Source organism: Clupea harengus, chromosome 4 (assembly GCF_900700415.2).
Source record: "Clupea harengus chromosome 4, Ch_v2.0.2, whole genome shotgun sequence".
Lineage (NCBI taxonomy): Eukaryota > Metazoa > Chordata > Actinopteri > Clupeiformes > Clupeidae > Clupea > Clupea harengus.
The window spans coordinates 10,472,523-10,489,683 of NC_045155.1; the positions used below are offsets into that span (position 1 = coordinate 10,472,523).

General features: G+C 43.3%; 1 protein-coding gene and 1 long non-coding RNA gene across 2 annotated transcripts; one reads left to right on the forward strand and one right to left on the reverse strand.

The window, feature by feature from the left end:
- Positions 1-83: 83 nt before the first annotated feature.
- On the reverse strand, positions 84-15,468 carry abcd1 (ATP-binding cassette, sub-family D (ALD), member 1). The gene is made up of 10 exons (XM_012826168.3): positions 13,247-15,468; positions 11,532-11,712; positions 9,249-9,391; positions 8,202-8,349; positions 7,689-7,783; positions 5,027-5,172; positions 3,504-3,649; positions 2,965-3,049; positions 2,492-2,617; positions 84-2,002 (listed from the first exon to the last, which is right to left on the reverse strand). Exons 1-10 carry the CDS (start codon positions 14,177-14,179, stop codon positions 1,702-1,704), a joined length of 2,304 nt encoding a protein of 767 aa, XP_012681622.1. The 5' UTR covers positions 14,180-15,468; the 3' UTR covers positions 84-1,701.
- On the forward strand, positions 14,080-17,058 carry LOC105898890. Its single transcript, XR_004163553.2, has 4 exons — positions 14,080-14,164; positions 16,246-16,523; positions 16,617-16,673; positions 16,788-17,058. It is a non-coding gene; the product is annotated as an uncharacterized LOC105898890 (long non-coding RNA).
- The last annotated feature ends 103 nt before the right edge of the window (positions 17,059-17,161 follow it).

Here is a 17,161-nt window from a genome sequence, read left to right on the forward strand (position 1 = left end):
AAATAAATGCATTCATGTACAAACTTTAAATGAACAGCGTGCCTGCAGATATATGAAAAATAACGAAGCAATGGCACACAAAAATCAGTTAGAACTTTATTTATTTTCCTAATTAAAACGGCACTGAGGAAACAATGTGCAAAGAGTCTATAAGGGGCAGGCTTCAGAAGCCTTTTGATTGTGCTTGAACTGATGCTATAGTTTACACCATTCTGATTTTCAGAGGCCCACAAAATGCATGGGCCCAGTATTGCTTGGAACCACAGCAGAGGCACACTGACTGACCTGAAGATATATACGAATGATGTCTGGGCAAGAATTCAAATAGAATTCTATTCCATACTTGTGCAAATTCCTGAGGGGATATTAGTCATCAGCCAAACCATCATCAACATATTCGTTATCTAGTAAATAGGGAAATCTCTGCATGCTAGGATTACTGTGACTAATGATACAACATAATTGTGCAAAAACTGACTTTATAAAAAAAAAAAAATGTTTTGGATTAAACTGATTGATTCAAACAACAAATGTACAATTCAGATTAAAATAACAAATGTTTTTGGTGAAGAGAAGGTCATTTCCACCATAATTAATGTTAGGCTGGGATTTTTTTCCTGTCCCCTGTGGACTCAAAGAAATATGAGCATGAAATATATGAATGAAGCATGAAGTAAAATCTGAACAATGAAAACATTCATTCTACAGCACAGCAAAAGACGTGTAGTGACGCAAGTGGTGTTTCATTCAATGGCATTTTCTGAGTACAATTTAAAATAGGATGCTGCTGTCTAAGATTCTATTTACAGTTCAGGGCAACTGCAATTTCAGCCCTTGAAACAATGCCTTCATTGATTACCAACAAATAGAACATTTAAGTGAAAATAAATGAAATGGACCCCTCAGAATTACAGAAATCCTGTCTGTAAAGTTATATTAGAGTAATATTCAAGTGTATGCAAATGAAAAGAAAAAACTCCAATCAGCATACTTGAAATATCTGACATGGCAACTTGATGCCAAAGTAAAAGAAGTTGGTGAGGTCAAAAATATCATGAAAAAGATGGCACAAGTCTGCCAGTGGTTACATCTCACCCAGCAGACAGTTTTGCAGAATAAATCATTACAGCAAGGGGACACAATGGATTTAAAAAAGAACGATATAATATGGTGAAATACAGTACTAGAGTCAGTAATGTATGCAGCATTTTCCCACTGGAGCTCAGCGGGGTTTGTACCACAGGCTTCCTGAAATTCAGTGGAGAATTCAGATAACAGGCAAGAGACAGCTTTCATGGGGGCTTTCATCATTCCACAGCACCTGGCAGAGTTGGCAGCTGTTTCTTCTCTAAACCCCCCAGCCCCCCCCCCCCCCCCCCCCCCCCCGTGCACAACCCAGGCAGGGGAATAAACTCTTGCTGACATTCACACACAAGGGTGAGTGCCACCGACACTCTCCAGCTTGTTAAGGCCTCCCCGTTCCACTGCTGATCTGCCATCTGCATTTTATACACTCACTTCCAGCATTGACTTATTTGTTCTTTCCCGCCACCTCTCTCCCCCTCCCCGTCTCTCTGTCTCACGCACACACAGACCCAAACCCTGTCCCTCCAGCAGAAATGCATTCACACACACACAAACATCTGGCGTGGCATATGTATTCATCCCCATCCCCTCCTTCCTGTAGATAGGCTACCACCATCACACCACCGGGCCGTGTGCCTGCTCCACAATCTCCTCAGCTTCATTCACCTCTCCTCCCTTTTGTCCTGACCCCTCCTCCGTCTTCTCCTCTAACCCCTCCCCCAGCTTGGGCAGGGCGCTGTCTTCCCCCAGCATTCGGCATAGATCCACGAGCCGCTGCTGCATCTTGGGAATGCCGGAGAGCTGGGTCTCCAGCCGCAGCTTCTCGTCCTGCAGGGAGATGCGCGTGGAGGCATCCAGCTTCTCGAAGCGCCAGCCGCCCTCGCCATCAAACTGCAGCAAGTGCGAATGGTACTTCCTGTGAGATGGTGTGGGGGTGGGTAGGAGGGAGGAAGGAAGAGACCGAGACAGACATACAGACATAAACAAAAGTGTGGTTGTCAGGAAGCGACGGTGGTGAAGCCACAAAACACACAAAAGTCTGATAGATGGTCTGGCTTCCTGTGCCAACACTGGCAGGATGGATGCAGACGCAACAGCACCATCACATGGTCCCAGGGGAGAAGCATCACCTAGCTGTTGGATCGGCTCATGCAAGGATGCGGTGTGATCTCCCGAGGCCTTTCATGTACACATCAAACATTTGCCTACACTACCCATACTCCTGCACACAAATGTCTGATGTTTATGAATACAGTTTTTTATTTTTTTTTGAGCTACATTTACTAAGGCATTGTTTAGAGCATGTCTGTATTTGATGTGATATGCAAATGCCCATGGAATGCAAACTTGAAAAGAAAAATTGATACATTTGAGCGAGTTCGTAGAAGAAGTAGTAAACACACACCAAAGGGAGGGTCGATGTGTGATTGAGAGAAGAGCAATCCCAGCATCCTTTGCAGCTTCAAATATTTTCCCTTCCACATCAATGCTAACAGCACTGGTGCATTCATCCAGCAGGGCATATTTAGGCCTGTCAAAGCAAAGAAGAAACAGTATGTGAAGAAAAGAAAAAAAGGAGAGAAATAGAAGAAAAATATCGAAGTTAAAATTGAGTGGATTGTTAAGATCAGTAAACTATAACAATACGTTTTCAAAATGGCATCAGGCTTTTTAAATGGTCGAACTAGCTGTTGGATCTTATCAGTGTTTCCTGCAGCTCCACCTGTACTGAAGTGCACAGCAATGGAAGATAATGAGTTGACCATCCACAGTGACATGCACTGATAATGCACAGGCCATCATTGAGTAGTGACCTGGTTCAGATCAAGCTTGTGGTGGAAATGAATAAGTGTGAATGTGAATAAATATCAGTCGTACTTGTGATAAAACATCCGGGCCATGCCCATCCGCTGCTTCTCCCCTCCTGACAGCACATCTTTCCAGTCACTCTCCGCATCCCAACCTGTGCGAACACACAGGAACTCAGGAACTCTCCAGGAAAGCATTTTCTTTTACACATGTACACTCTAAATACCAGTGCAATTACCTGATGACTAGGTACAATATTTCATGCAAATCGACCTCACCTGTACGTCTCAGAATAGAAACATCTGATGAATAAATGTAAATCTAATGCCGAAGGCTACACATCAATGCCTCCATTCCAATTCCAGTTCCAGATTAAGTCACCTTTTTCATGCTGACATGATTAACATGTCAATCATTTAAACAAATGCTCTGGTGCAGCGAAGTTATTAGAATAATCTTGGTAGCCAAAGTGAGCCGACTGTATTCTATAACCACAACTCTCTGTGATCTCATTACAAAACAACCAGTGTTGGCGATGAAGCAAATGTCAGACTTCCATCAAGAGCCCAATTTTAACTCCTGTTTCTGGGGCTGACGGTTGCGCTCACCTCCGTCTCTCTCCAGGATGTAGCGCAGGTTGACAACCCTGAGGATGTCCTCCAGGTGCTGGTCTGTGAAGCCCTTCTCTGTCACCTCCTCTGCAGTGTCGGGGTAGATCACCTGGTCCCGCAGTGTACCCACAGACATGTACGGCCTACGGGGGAAAGAATGGGTCAAACAGAGTGTTATAAAAGTGGACGACGGGGTAGAGAAATTGAGCACAGAGCCGAGTTTTACAAGTGAAAGACTTTTCTCTGAAACTGTGTCACATTATAGTTTCATGTGAAATTATTCAACAAATTCGTGCTCTTGAATATTTGTGGGCTGTGAGTCCGCCTTAGGCAAACTGACTTTAAAATGCATTTTGAGCTGATATTCAGTGTTACATCCAGAAAATTTAATTCTGGTGCGTGCGCACGCACACACACACACACACTCACACACTCCCACACAAGCAGAGGTTTAATCATCTTATCTAACTGGCTTTGTTAGGAAACCAGAAAGTATGCTGCAGGGTTTGTGTGTGTGTGTCTTTCTTTCTTTCTTCTCTCAAATCTTTGGAATGTTGAACAGTGGCTGAGAACTTGCACAGGTGTGCGAGTGTGCTAATGTGTGTGTGGTATCTATCCCATGTGGAATATGCCAAGATGAGAACTTACACCTGAGTGTGTGTGTGTGTGTGTGTGTGTGTGTGTGTGTGTGTGTGTGTGTGTGTGTGTGTGTGTGTGTGTGTGTGTGTGTGTGTGTGTGTGTGTGCAAGAGAGAGAGAGAGAGAGAGAGTGTGTGACTGACTGACTGACTGAAAGGGAGACAGAGTTGAGAGGGCAGTGAACACAAATGTCAACACTTTGATGATGTAAAAGAAGGTGAATGCTTCTGGGTCTCAATCATTTCTGCTGTCAGGAATTCTCGTGCACGTATTGTGTAGGCCTATTACTGCCGTAACAGACTCCACCATGATACTAACAAACATTATAACACAACGCCCTGGGTTATTCATTCATTGCTTGTTTAAGCAGTAGGTGCAACATGGAGAAGTGCGTGCTCTAAGTGAGAATGCATTGCCAGTAAATTAATTTATCCTTTGCTTTATTTAGCATATTAGTCCTAATTTAACTTTTAACACATACGTGTTCACATGGCATTTGATTCTCTTAATATACCTGCATGATGCGCAGCAAGAGAATTTCAAGTGCACCCACAGGCTTGCGTTCAGTGGGGAGGTTAACCTAGAAGATGACCATGCTAATCCGATTAATTTATGGTGTGTCTCGACCAATATAAGGATAATTGTGGGAGTGGACGTTAAGCACATTGACGTGACATGATTTTATGCTGCTTTCACTTCACAGATTCACGACGAGAATGGGGTATGTTGTGTGCACGTTGTGATTGATAACGTTGTGTTTGAAAAACCATCGTGCACAAATCATTTGGATTGTGTGTACACATGGTCCTATGGCAAGTTGTACACAAAGATCGATACATTTGGCCCCTGTGTGTGTGTGTGTGTGTATGTGTGTGTTCTTACCTCTGTGGGATGTAGAACATGTGTTTGGGTGATGGCTTATACAGGACTCCACTGTAAACAGGCCACAAGCCACTGAGAATGCGAAAGAGGGAGCTTTTACCACAGCCATTTGGTCCGGTAATCAGCAAATGCATCCCCTCATCCACCTGTGAGAACACACACACACACACACACACACACACACACACACACACACACACACACACACACACACACACACACACACACACACACACACACACACACACACACACACACACACACACACACACACACACACACAATTCAGCCTGGAAAGGTCCAAAACAAATCCAAAAGCAGAAGTCACACGTGAAGATCAAATGAGGATCCATAATGGTGGAAGAACAACATTCCTGATAGGAGAAGCAGATGTCCTCAGGATTAACTCTGATGTTCAAAACCACAGTGAAAGCCAAGAGCAAATCAAGCTGTGTCAATAACCACCATCAGCAAGGTGTTACATTTGGTAGAGACAAATTTCCAGTTTTAACGGTGATGTTTTACATGTCTACGCACAAAACCACAAGCACGCACACACACACACACACACACACACACAAACACACACACAGCGGTCTCAGGATAGGCTTAACCTCCAGCTCAATCAGTCCGTGGTGAACTGGAGTCGATGGCAGCTCTCACGGTTCACTGAGCAAGAACAACCAGCAGGGGGAAAAAAGATGAGGGATTAATGAGATTTTAAATGAAACGCCTCCGTGCCCTTCAAGTACGTGCCAAGGCGTACAAAGAACCTGACAAAAAAAAAAAAAAACTCTGAAAACACAAAGATGGGGATTCACGAACAAGAGCGAAATCTTAACTACAAAAAAAAGAGCCACATGAGAAATAATTCTGAGAGGCCAGGGTCAGGAATGGAAAATCAGGAACCCATGTACAAACAATCCGCCACCAAATCCCTGTTTGGACACGGCATGTGTTGGCACAGTGGCAGGCCTCATATTAGCGGTGGGCAAAGCCAGTGTGTCTGGGTGATTTGGGCAATTTGGCTGCCTTGCGTACAGTTGGCCCAGGGGCTGGCAGAGCCAGTGAAGAGGCCAGGCGACTGGGGGTTTGTTTTGGCAGCACGGCCAGGCCGCTCGGCTAAGGGAAGCTGTGGGAACAAAAGGTAGGAGAGGCCTTGTGGCATGGGCCCCCTTCACCGTCACATGACACTGCATAAAGGCATGGGGAGGGGCGGCAAAGGCTGTGATCCTTTTAGCTTGAGCACAACCGCACACGCTGCACCAAGCCACACTGCCTGCGCCAGGATGGAACGAGAGAGGGGAGAGAGAGAGAGAGAGACCCACACATATAATCAGCACATTGTTGCTGATGAGGGGTGGCGGGGGGGTCTGGTGGAAACATGAATTAATCATGAGAGGGGTCTGGGTCCTGGACCAGACCAGGGTCAAATAGTCAGACTGCTCCAGCAGGAATCTGCAGTGACCTTGACGCAACTGCCGGTATTCCAAGTATCTTGAGGGACAAAATGGGAAATGGGCCATTTTCCTCTAGTGCATTATTCTCTGTTTAAAAGGCAGAAGGGTTTGTCAATCACCAAGTTATAATCAGTGCATTGTACACCCAGTCTTTGGTGAAAGCAGAGGGGTTCAGATGAGAGTTACAAGCTAATTAGCACTTACTGCACACTACTAAGTAGTAATTACCTTTTGCCAAAGTTATCCATTTATTAATACATATTTCCAGAGAATGTGGAGAAGCGCCTAAAGAACCTAAAATCACAGTTAACCGTTTTAGTGCCATTTACAGAACCTATATTCCAGAATCATGGCAAGAATGTGTCCAATTTAACTGCAAATTATTACATAATGTTGCAAAACTGAACAGTGCTCAATTATTCTTGTCCTTAGACACCCCTGATACTGAAAGACACTGACACCCTTATCTGTTTTTACAGTGTAATCGCAACAAAAGTAAAGAGCACACAGAACTAGGTCATCTCCAGGAAGGCAATCAGCTGAGATAGTTCAGCTTAGGACAAAAAAAAAGGAAAAGAGATAGACTAAGCGGAACAAGATGGGTGAACGCTGCATAAATGAGATAGTGACTGCACAATCTCAGTACAGCCATGAGACCAGCTATGAGAAAGCAGAACAGACACCGGTCAATGGTTTTCTTGCTTTGTTGTGTTTCCGTGTGGTGGATTTGAGGACACACTGTGCACCTCTGAAGCCGCTTGTTCTGCATGTTCAAACATGACTGGACTTTAAATCTTTTGGGTGTGCCAAGAGGGACTGAAAAAACAAATGTCCACAATGGTCATGGATATAGAGAAGGCTGTAATGTAATACCTAGTACACAAGGCCTTAGTAACGTCAAGTTGGAAGACAAAATCTTTCCCAACCAAGCACACCACAAAGCCTAATATACCATGTGCTTGCAAATCCCCACAAAGTAGGTATGCTATTTTGAGAACACATACTCCAGTTGTTGATATGCAACACTACAATCACTTTCTTTCTCCTAAGATATCCAGACATAGTTGCATGATTAGTAGTCAAAGGAGGAAAGGATAGACTTCACGAGACTTTGATATTTCGCCACAGTGCATGTAAACCCTATGTCTGCAGTGGTAGTTTGAAATTAAGACCCCAGTGATGATAGAGGCAGGAAGTTTTACCTGGATGTTGAGGGAGGAGACAACCACATCTCCATTGGGAGTGATAATAGGCAGGTTCTCACATCTGATGCCCCGTTCCACGTCAATCACCTGACCTGTGCGCGTACACGCACGTGCACACACACACACACACACACACACACACACACACACACACACACACAGGGATAAAATCATTAATTTCATTAAGATACTCGTCAGGCCTTGGTCCAAAGGCATTTTGTTGCTACAGTTCAACTAATGTGCACTGACAGAAAATGCCTTGTCTATCAGGTTCCAAATTAAATTATAACAAATCGTGGGACTAAATGCACATAATATATGTTGTGCTGCTCAGATGCACAATATTACTCACAATACACCAGTGTCAGCAGCTATATCACTGTGCCTGTTCTCACTCATGTCATCGACTCATCTCAGTTTTATCAGATGTGGTCGTGCCTGGCTGAAATGAAAAGCTGCAGCCAAGCCTTCCCTTGGCACTACTCATTTCCTCCATCATTTCCTGTTTACCTCTGACCTCCAGCAGGCCCTCCACCGCCCGCTGCGGCTCGCCCTCAATGGCCAGATGGGCCCCGCGTCGGTACACTCCTGCGCCCACATCCTCAAACACGGCGAACATCTCGTGCACGCGCGCTGTGTAGCCCGCCAGTTCTGTGATCTGCAGGGGCCAGAGGTCAGACAAGTGGTACTCTCTCTCCCTTCATGACCAATCTTAAGAGATTCGGTCTCAGGAAGATTTCAACAGCAGCACAAGGGCTTTCATATTAGATTTAACTAAAAAAAACTATCCACAAAATACCTTTAGAATATGTAAATACCAACAATGGACAACAAAAAGAAAGGACATCTTAGGTACCACCAATAGAGAACCCAAAACCAGTAGAGGCCATAAACACTCACTTTTGAGTATTCTTATATCCTATATAGTTATATACTATACTGGCTTACTCCTTTTGTGTTTTACAATAAAAAATAAGTAATAAAATAAAAAGCCAACTTAGACTAAAATAGTATCGGAGTTACACAGATAATATGCTCTTTAGAGGCTTTAGTGTCTTATTGTAACTTCTTATAGAGGACGTATTCATTCCAACAACTACTCACAGGTCACAGCTTTAATCCCCCAAAATATTAATATTAATGCTCAGTAGCAGTTTCATATGGGGGAGGCATGGGAACTCCAAATAGAAATACTTTAAATTAATTCAGCACAGTTTTATTTAAACAACAGCATTAAAAAAAAAAAGCATTGTATCTAGGCGCTTCAGGGCAGTAGGGCCTAAATCCCTCCGAGAGCAAGCCTTTGGCAAAAGTGGCAAGGGAAGTCTCTTCTAACTGCAGGATAGCTTGAGGAGAACCCCATGCTAAACAGAGGGGGTTCTACTGCTTGAGGCTGCATGAGAATAAGAATAGAATGGACAGAATTATATGAGGCTAAGGATGGGGAAGGACACATACTCCAGGAGGAAGACAGGGTGAATAGGTGGTATCAGGTGGAGGGGTGAAAAGACCGTAAGAATGACCTGTCCTCTCCTCTCCTTTTCACAGGAGCCCTACCTCTTTGTAGGAGCTCATGATCCTCTCCACAGCGTCGGCCGCGGCATTCAGAAGGTTCCGGGACGTGGTGAAGGCTTCCGCGCGCTCGCTCACCAGGTCCTCCTCTTTCATCACCATGGCAGCCTGCTTCACATCCTCAGAATCTGATGAAGCATACGATCATGATCAACAACCTCACCAGTGATGGAGTTTTGTGCTGAGACATAAAGAGGAGAATAGCGCTGAGCTTTTCCAAAGAGTTAATGAGTACATTCCAACACAGCTTGACTATGCAATAGGGCTCAACCACCACAAGGTTAACTTCAGTGTGAAGCAGGGATGGGCGATATGGAATTTTCCATCTCAATTTTTTTTTTACATGCTCAAGACAAAACATGATTCAAAAATAGTTTATTTTATTAAAACTACACGCCGTTCCACAGTAACTAGGGCCATATGTGCAATATCAAGAAAAGGAAAACATCACTAGCAAGGCTGTTATCCTTTTACATTTTGTAAATATTATAAAGTAATTTGTAAAATAATTTCATCATGTTTACAATCTGAAATCATATCGGTATTCCTTTATTCTTACTGAGGGATTCTCTGCAAATTTGTATTTTTTGACTGATAAAGATTATACTAATGTATTTCTTTTCCTCAATTTTGAGAAGGGTAAGGCTTAGCAGGCCCTGACTGTTCGCCACTGAGAGGAAGCCCTAATTACAACTAGATAATTGACGGGTAAAGAACTGAGGGGATGTGCAAATGTGTTGAAATCATTGAAATCATTATATTAATAGAAAAAAGATGTTATAGAACTGTCCCTTATCAGTCCAGTAAGTAGGCTACACATTCAGGTTTTCGTCTTTGCAGCTGGCAATACCAAGAAAAGTCAGTAGGTGGCAATGCAACTGACTACAATAAAGGCGCTGCTATCACATGTAACAGAATAAAATCTCCATTGTGAACCATCATGAAGGTGGTTTCAGTATTGATTTTGTCTGTATTGCTAAATCTTTACATAGGCCATAAGATGTTACAATCAACGTATTTCTAAATTAAGTGTAATAATGGTAATGGGGAACACGGAAAAGCTTTCACATAGTTCAAAAAGACCTCGAAATAATCGAATCAATTGAATATATCACCTAGCTCTGTCATATAGCCTAGAAATGTTGTAACTTATGTTTTCTGAACAGTGTTCAGGAGCCGCCCAGAGGGATGATTGACAGCTGTCACCCACCCCATTTCCACCTTCTAGGAGATTTAAACCCTCCTTATCTGTCCACCACATCACGTGCCCTAGCGTAGCAAAGTATCCCACCTCTTCCCCATTCTCCTCCTTTTCACTAGTTGCTCTAAGCTGACATTACCCTTTATCCATTGGGGGTGTGAGCGGACATCGCTCACATGTGATCTCCTCTATAGGCATCTCAGGACCACAGCCAGCTACCAAGCCAAACGCGCTTAAATCAAGCATTCTGATGGTCAACTAGTGAAACAGCTATTACGGAAAGGATGTGGCAAACTTACAACTGTTAGGATTGAAACAGGGTATAGTACTGCCTGGAAATGTTTTACACTAAAGCTATTGTGGCAAACATGTGGTAGAATTAATACTATAGGGATAATACTATAGGGATTGAAACAACTATAGAAACTTTGCTTTGAAACCAGAAGTTTGAGCTTTCTGAAAGATTTTTTCCTGTACCCAGTAGAAAAGACATACCTGAAAGGTACAGCACACATGATTGAAAGCACAAATATCTAGCGGGGCAAGATGGGGCATTGTTAACGTTAATAACGTAGGCAAACGTGACAGGTCTTTTGTCAACATTGACAGAGACCCAGTCAAACAGTAGTGTATAATGACAGCAGTATGAGTCATTATAGTTGTCACGCAAGCTCGAAGACTGGGATTTCCTTCTGTATATGACTAGGTGCAAGAGGCTTTTATATTTGCTTTCATATCAGTCCCACAATACACAGAAACATAGAAGGAGGCCTTTACTACATTCACTTTAAATCAGTCTTTAATGCCTTACATTTTAATTCTAAGTTTTAAGCTTTAAGTCTAAATTAAGACTTCAGTGTTATCTTACAGGATCATCAATAATGAAGAATAGACAAGGAAATCAGAATACCACACCACCAAGTGTAAAATCTGAGTATTATATTAGGCCATCAGCTAAGATCTCAAGCTACAGTGATGTGTACACTTCCTGAACATTAATATGCATCATAACATAACTCACTATCTCGATACACACAGAACTCATTCTCATAACAGGTATCCCCTACCGTGCTTGGAGTATCCTGTGGCAGTTATGATGGGTACGGCCACCATGATCAGCCCCGAGGCGCTCCACACGTACTTCATGAGGAACTGCTCCAGCATGACGTACCACAGGCGCTTGAACAGGATGAGGTCGATCTGGCTGGACAGGGCCTGGTAGCTGCGCTGCAGCTGGGACATCTCCACCTACGGCGCAGCAGGACAATGACATGATATTATATGTGATCTGACATGGAGATGACAGAGACACACGTGACAGAGCCAAAGTCAGAAGCAGAAGTCAGAAGCATTACGCCTTCTCTGAAGCTAGATATGACGCTGACCAAACAATAAGACAACAAAGCAGTAAGCTGAGAGGCTTCTCTATTGGAGGGTCTTAACTGCTACCTGCCACCCATTGGATGCGTCTTCACTGTACCATTTATTTATCATAGTCAGTGATGGAAGCTGAAATGAGGGTAAGACCTTGCATATGATATGCTACCGAACTCACTAAAAAGTCCCAGTTGTTGATGCAATACCTCTGAAGTTGTTTATTCAGATTGTAAAGACGTTTTTCAATTTCCAAGAAAGGGGCTTCTATCTGAATTTGGTATTCCCCACCTTAGGTAATGGAGGATGCAGTCTGAATGAGCAACTTGCCCTGAAATGTTTGCTGAAGCAATATGCCCACATGACCCATTGAGAGTCAAAAATAGCTGCATTTGAAATGTGTATAACCCCTTAAATAATCAGCTGATGTTTGGATAAACGATATGACAACCTGATATGAAAGCCTTAAGCCAGCTGGGTTAGCTTTAGATCAAAGAACCGGGACAGCTAATCAGTGAATTCCAGCGCTTTCCGCTTCCCTTTGTTCCAAAGCAGCACATGATCGCAATGAGAAACTGTTTCCCCCCCTCAAAACCACCTGACCGGTTGCTGGAAACTTTTGCTACCACACTGGGTCCTTTGTGCTGCCAGAGGGCGCTGTGCATTCAAACAAGTACAAAAGAATCAACGGGCTTCTCCCCTGAGAACACAGAAAATAGGCCAAAAGAAGTTCTTCTCTGAGGAAGTGCATTTCTCACTTCTCACAGAGACAGAGAGCACACAGATAAGAGTAAGATATAGGCCACGTCCACTTTCAGCAGTCAGCAGCTGAAACAATTAACTTGAAGACTTATATGATATATATATAGGCCTAATAACCAATAATATATATAGGCCTACTCCTTGTGCTTCTTTCCAACACAACAAATACCTGTGAGAGTCGGTGTGATATATATATTATATATATATATATATATATATATATATATATATATACACACACACACATATATATATCAATACAGAGGGTGCAGGACAAACACACAAAACTGATTGGGCCTGATTGAGACAGGTTAGTAAACCTGACAGTCACCTTTCTTTATACTCAAATGCCCAACATTCCAGCTTTGCCTAGAGTGGATTGACTAAAGCAGGTCTTTGGCAGGGGGAGACAAAAGCATGTCTTGTTAGTATTATGTGTGTCCTCAAGACAAGGTCAAATAAACCAATGCAATCCAAAGCAACTACAGTACCTTACCTAAACCTCTATCATTGTATAGGCCATAGTCAATTAAACCAGCAGCCCTTTGAGGCTTGAGCTAAAACACTTACAAAAGGTACTGTGTCAAACACCTGAAAAGAAATTCTAAAAAAGGAAAAGGCTGAGTTTTCTTTTTCTGTTTTTTACCTTATGTCCGCCATAGAAGGCTATCTCCTCCGAGTTGGCGATGATGCGCGAGTGCATGTAGCGCAGGTCTCCCTTCCTCCTGGCCTCCTCAGCCACCAGTTTCCCAAAGCGCGGGGAGAACGCACGCAGCACCTTTGCTGTAGTGCCCACCACGATGCCGGCTATGACAGCGGGCCAGGTGGTGTCGGCACCTTTGGACTCGGCAGTCTTGACCAGGGTGTAACAGGTGACCACCACGTCCAGGATGGGCTTCGTCAGATTGGAGTAGAGGTGGGAGACGGAGGCGGCAAACATCACCATGTCCTCGGTCAGGGACTGGTCCGGGTTGGTGAGCCGGCTGTCCAGGTTGCTGATGCGGTAGTAGGTCTGTTTGCTGAAGTAGAGCCGGTAGGCATGGTTGACCAGCCGCGTGCGGAAGGCCAGGGTCAGCTGACCTTCCAGGTAACGGATGGCGCTGTTCACGAAGGTGGCGGGGATGGCGATGAGGAGCCACCTGGCCAGTTCCCACATAAATGCCTGCGGGTCCTTCTTCACGATGGTCTTGGCGATGCGGCCGTCCAGGCTGGCCACATAGATGGAGAGGAATGTGCGCGAGATGAGGGCTATCGAGTGGAAACCCAGCAGGAGCAGCTCTTTGCTGAAGAGCCGGGGGAAGAGGATGCGCAGCAGGTGACCCAACCTCACGAAAAACTCTCGGTTGACAGCCGGAGAGCGGCTTCTCCTTTTCTCTTTTTCTGACATGTCCTGGGCCTCCCCATTTGTGTCAAGTGACAGGGGCCCTGAAGACTGATTCCTAGTCTTGCCTGAAAGCTTGGCAAAAACATATGGGGAGACTTTTTTGATGCCATAGGCAGCAACCAGAAGCAAAGCTGCTTTACGGATTGTTGAGTGTTTCCTAACTATTGGAGGAAGTTTTAAGTAAGTGACCAACATTTTCCTTAGTTAAACTAAACCAATAATGTTAATATTGGTGGTGAATAAACTGGCAATATATTCTATATATAAAAAAAATCTAACAACGCTACTTATCTGTTAAGTATTAAAAACGTGTTGTGCTGAAAATGAGAAAGGCATGGAGGAGAAATAGGGTATTTCATGTGTACTTGACTGATTTACAGCCATATCTCTCGAATCCAACATGTAACGTAATGTTACTTAAACCTGGTTCATTTGGATTATGTAACTGTCAGCATACTACCTCAAGTGTCATAAATTAAGACAAAACAGACAGCCTTTACATCTGCTTCTGGAACATCTCGGGGGAGATGCACATGATTTACCTTAACTTTAGATGACGAACCAGGATTGAGTTAAGTACATGTTGACAAACTTCCTCAAGGTTACAGCGTTAACCTTAAAGGCCATACACACCAAAGATTCGCGACGAGACGAAATCGTTGCAGAGAGAAATTGTAGTGGTGTGTTAATCGTTGCAAATCGCTGAAGGCCGCCTGATGCACACGATTGCATAATATTCGTTGTGTTAAATCTCAGTTGCAAGGTTTTAGAACATTTGTAAGAGTGGTGTTACAATTGGTTGTTGTGGAAACGTTGGTGCTGTTGCAAGATGTCCCAGCGGTCTGAACCCCCCAGGTTTTAGAAAGTTTCGCTTCAACAAGTTGCTGGTTTTAAGTAACGTTAGTTGCAGCTCGTCTCGAATTTAGTCTTTGAACTGGCCTTCACGTTAGGATATTTGGATACTAGCTAACGACATTAGTTAGCTGGCTAACGTTAACGTTATATCCACGTAGCATGCTAGCAACTTATAACGTCTCTGGCTTAAAAGTAGTGGTCAGCTAGCCGACTGATTTGACAGAGAGAGCAATTATCAAGAAATACAATTATGTTTGATTGTAGGCTACGTTAGTTGTTACGTGCCTGTCAAACGGGTATCTAGCAACTTGCTAACATCGCACTAGCTATGAACTTTCTCCTCCACTCCACTTCTATATCCACTTGAGTGGCCGACTTTCAAAGTCGCCTTCCTTCACAGATCAAAGCATTGTCGCAGCAAAAATATATGTTAAAATATTTCCTCTCGATCAATACACGATTATCACAAATTCTACGTCCATTTAACACACGTCATGGTCGCGGACGATCAAAGCATTTTTACTGAGTAAACTCCATATGTTTGTTTTTCCGCTACGAGAGTCCTCATGAAGTCCATAAATCTGGGCGGACCCAGCTAAGATGACGAAGCAGGGCGGAGAGTCAAACTGACTCAACTCATCATCTTCGAGAGGGATGATCATAGACGTGACAGCTGGTTGCTCTGCTGCCTCATTAACTATTGATCAGTTTCACCGATGTTACAACTGATCAATCAACTGATTAAACTGAAGTGACTTAATTTGATTAATCTTCTCTTAGACCTTGATATTGACACTAATGTAAACGAGATAAAACCGCAACAAGTAGGCTAGGCCTATTTTGTAACCTGTGTGTCAGTCTACACAGAAAAAAACCCTGCTCTGTTAACTGCTCTTAAAAATAATGGCTAAATTAAAACCTGAAGGACTTTAAATCAATGCGTTTAAATCACTGACAATGTATTCATTTGTCACTTAATCATGTGTACATCATTAATGGAATGAGGAAATTATGTCACAACATTTCTAAGTAATGAAGTATTCTAATTCCATGTAACCATGGTAAAGATGTCTTAAACATTCTAAATTCACCCACTTTGTCTACGGAAGATTCTAGTTTACTTCAGTTGTTTTGCCAACACCAGCAAAGCTGCTTTACAATGGTTTTTCTCTGGACATTTTCATTGAATATATCTTATTTAAACATTAGACTAATTGCAGACTATTGGTGATTGAGATTTATGAAAAATATATTTTTTATGGGTCAAGCACAAAGTGATCCAGAGGTTTCTGAAATCCCTACAAATGCAGCCCAAGCTGACAGTGAGGGAGGAACCGGAGGAAAGAGGAAGCACAGTGTGGCCCAGAGGTTTATGGGCCTGTCGACTCTGTTATCCTCTGTAACAGGCAAGAAGACTTCTTCTCAGGACACCTCGAGTGGCAACGGAAGCATTCGTAATGGACGTTGTGAGAACTTGTCGACTTGTCAACCAGCTGGTCTTTTTGAAACAACCCTGACCTACCGTTCACTGACCCCTCTCTTGTCGGCTGATATGGACCTAGATGGATCTATGATGATTAACGGAAGCTGGAGGCCTGAGTCTGAATACTCACTGAATTCTCAGCTGAATCTTTGCCATGACTCAGACAGCTGGGATACAATCTCAACTATAACCATGAGTTCGGTAAGCCTCCCCTCAGGTTCTTCCACTTTACAGCATTTTCATCAGCTCTTCTGTGTCTTCACTAATGTTCTTACCTCTCACTCAATCATGTAGATCAACTCAGTTGACAGTTACAGGTCAGAGAAAACTCCCCTGGCCTTCTTCATGCAGGTAAACCACTGAGGCAGATCTTTTCATTTTTTAGCAAATATTAAAAGTGATGCAGGTCAATGGACATTCCTCTGGCTTCACCATAATCCCTTTTCCTTTGCCTCTTCACCACAGCTCCCTCAACATAGGGATCTTTCTGGAATGCATTGGCTGAACACAAACATTCTGCTGCCAACCCTCAGTCCCAAAAAGGACCTCACGAAAGGTTTCAAAGAGACTGTTAATAACATTGACTACGCTGATGATGAGGTTGACTCTATGAACTCTTATATTGAAGAAGTTGCTGATGCAATTCATGAAGCAAACATGTTACTGGCAGAGATGGATGAAGATGAAATGTTAAACAATTCAAAATGATTTGTCATAAAATGATGTACTACCTACACTATTTGTATTCCTGTGTCTTCTGTAATTCAAAGTCAGTGAGGTAACGCAAGGCTTTTTCTTCTGTAGCCCTTATAGATATTTTCTTTTCCACATATGCCGTG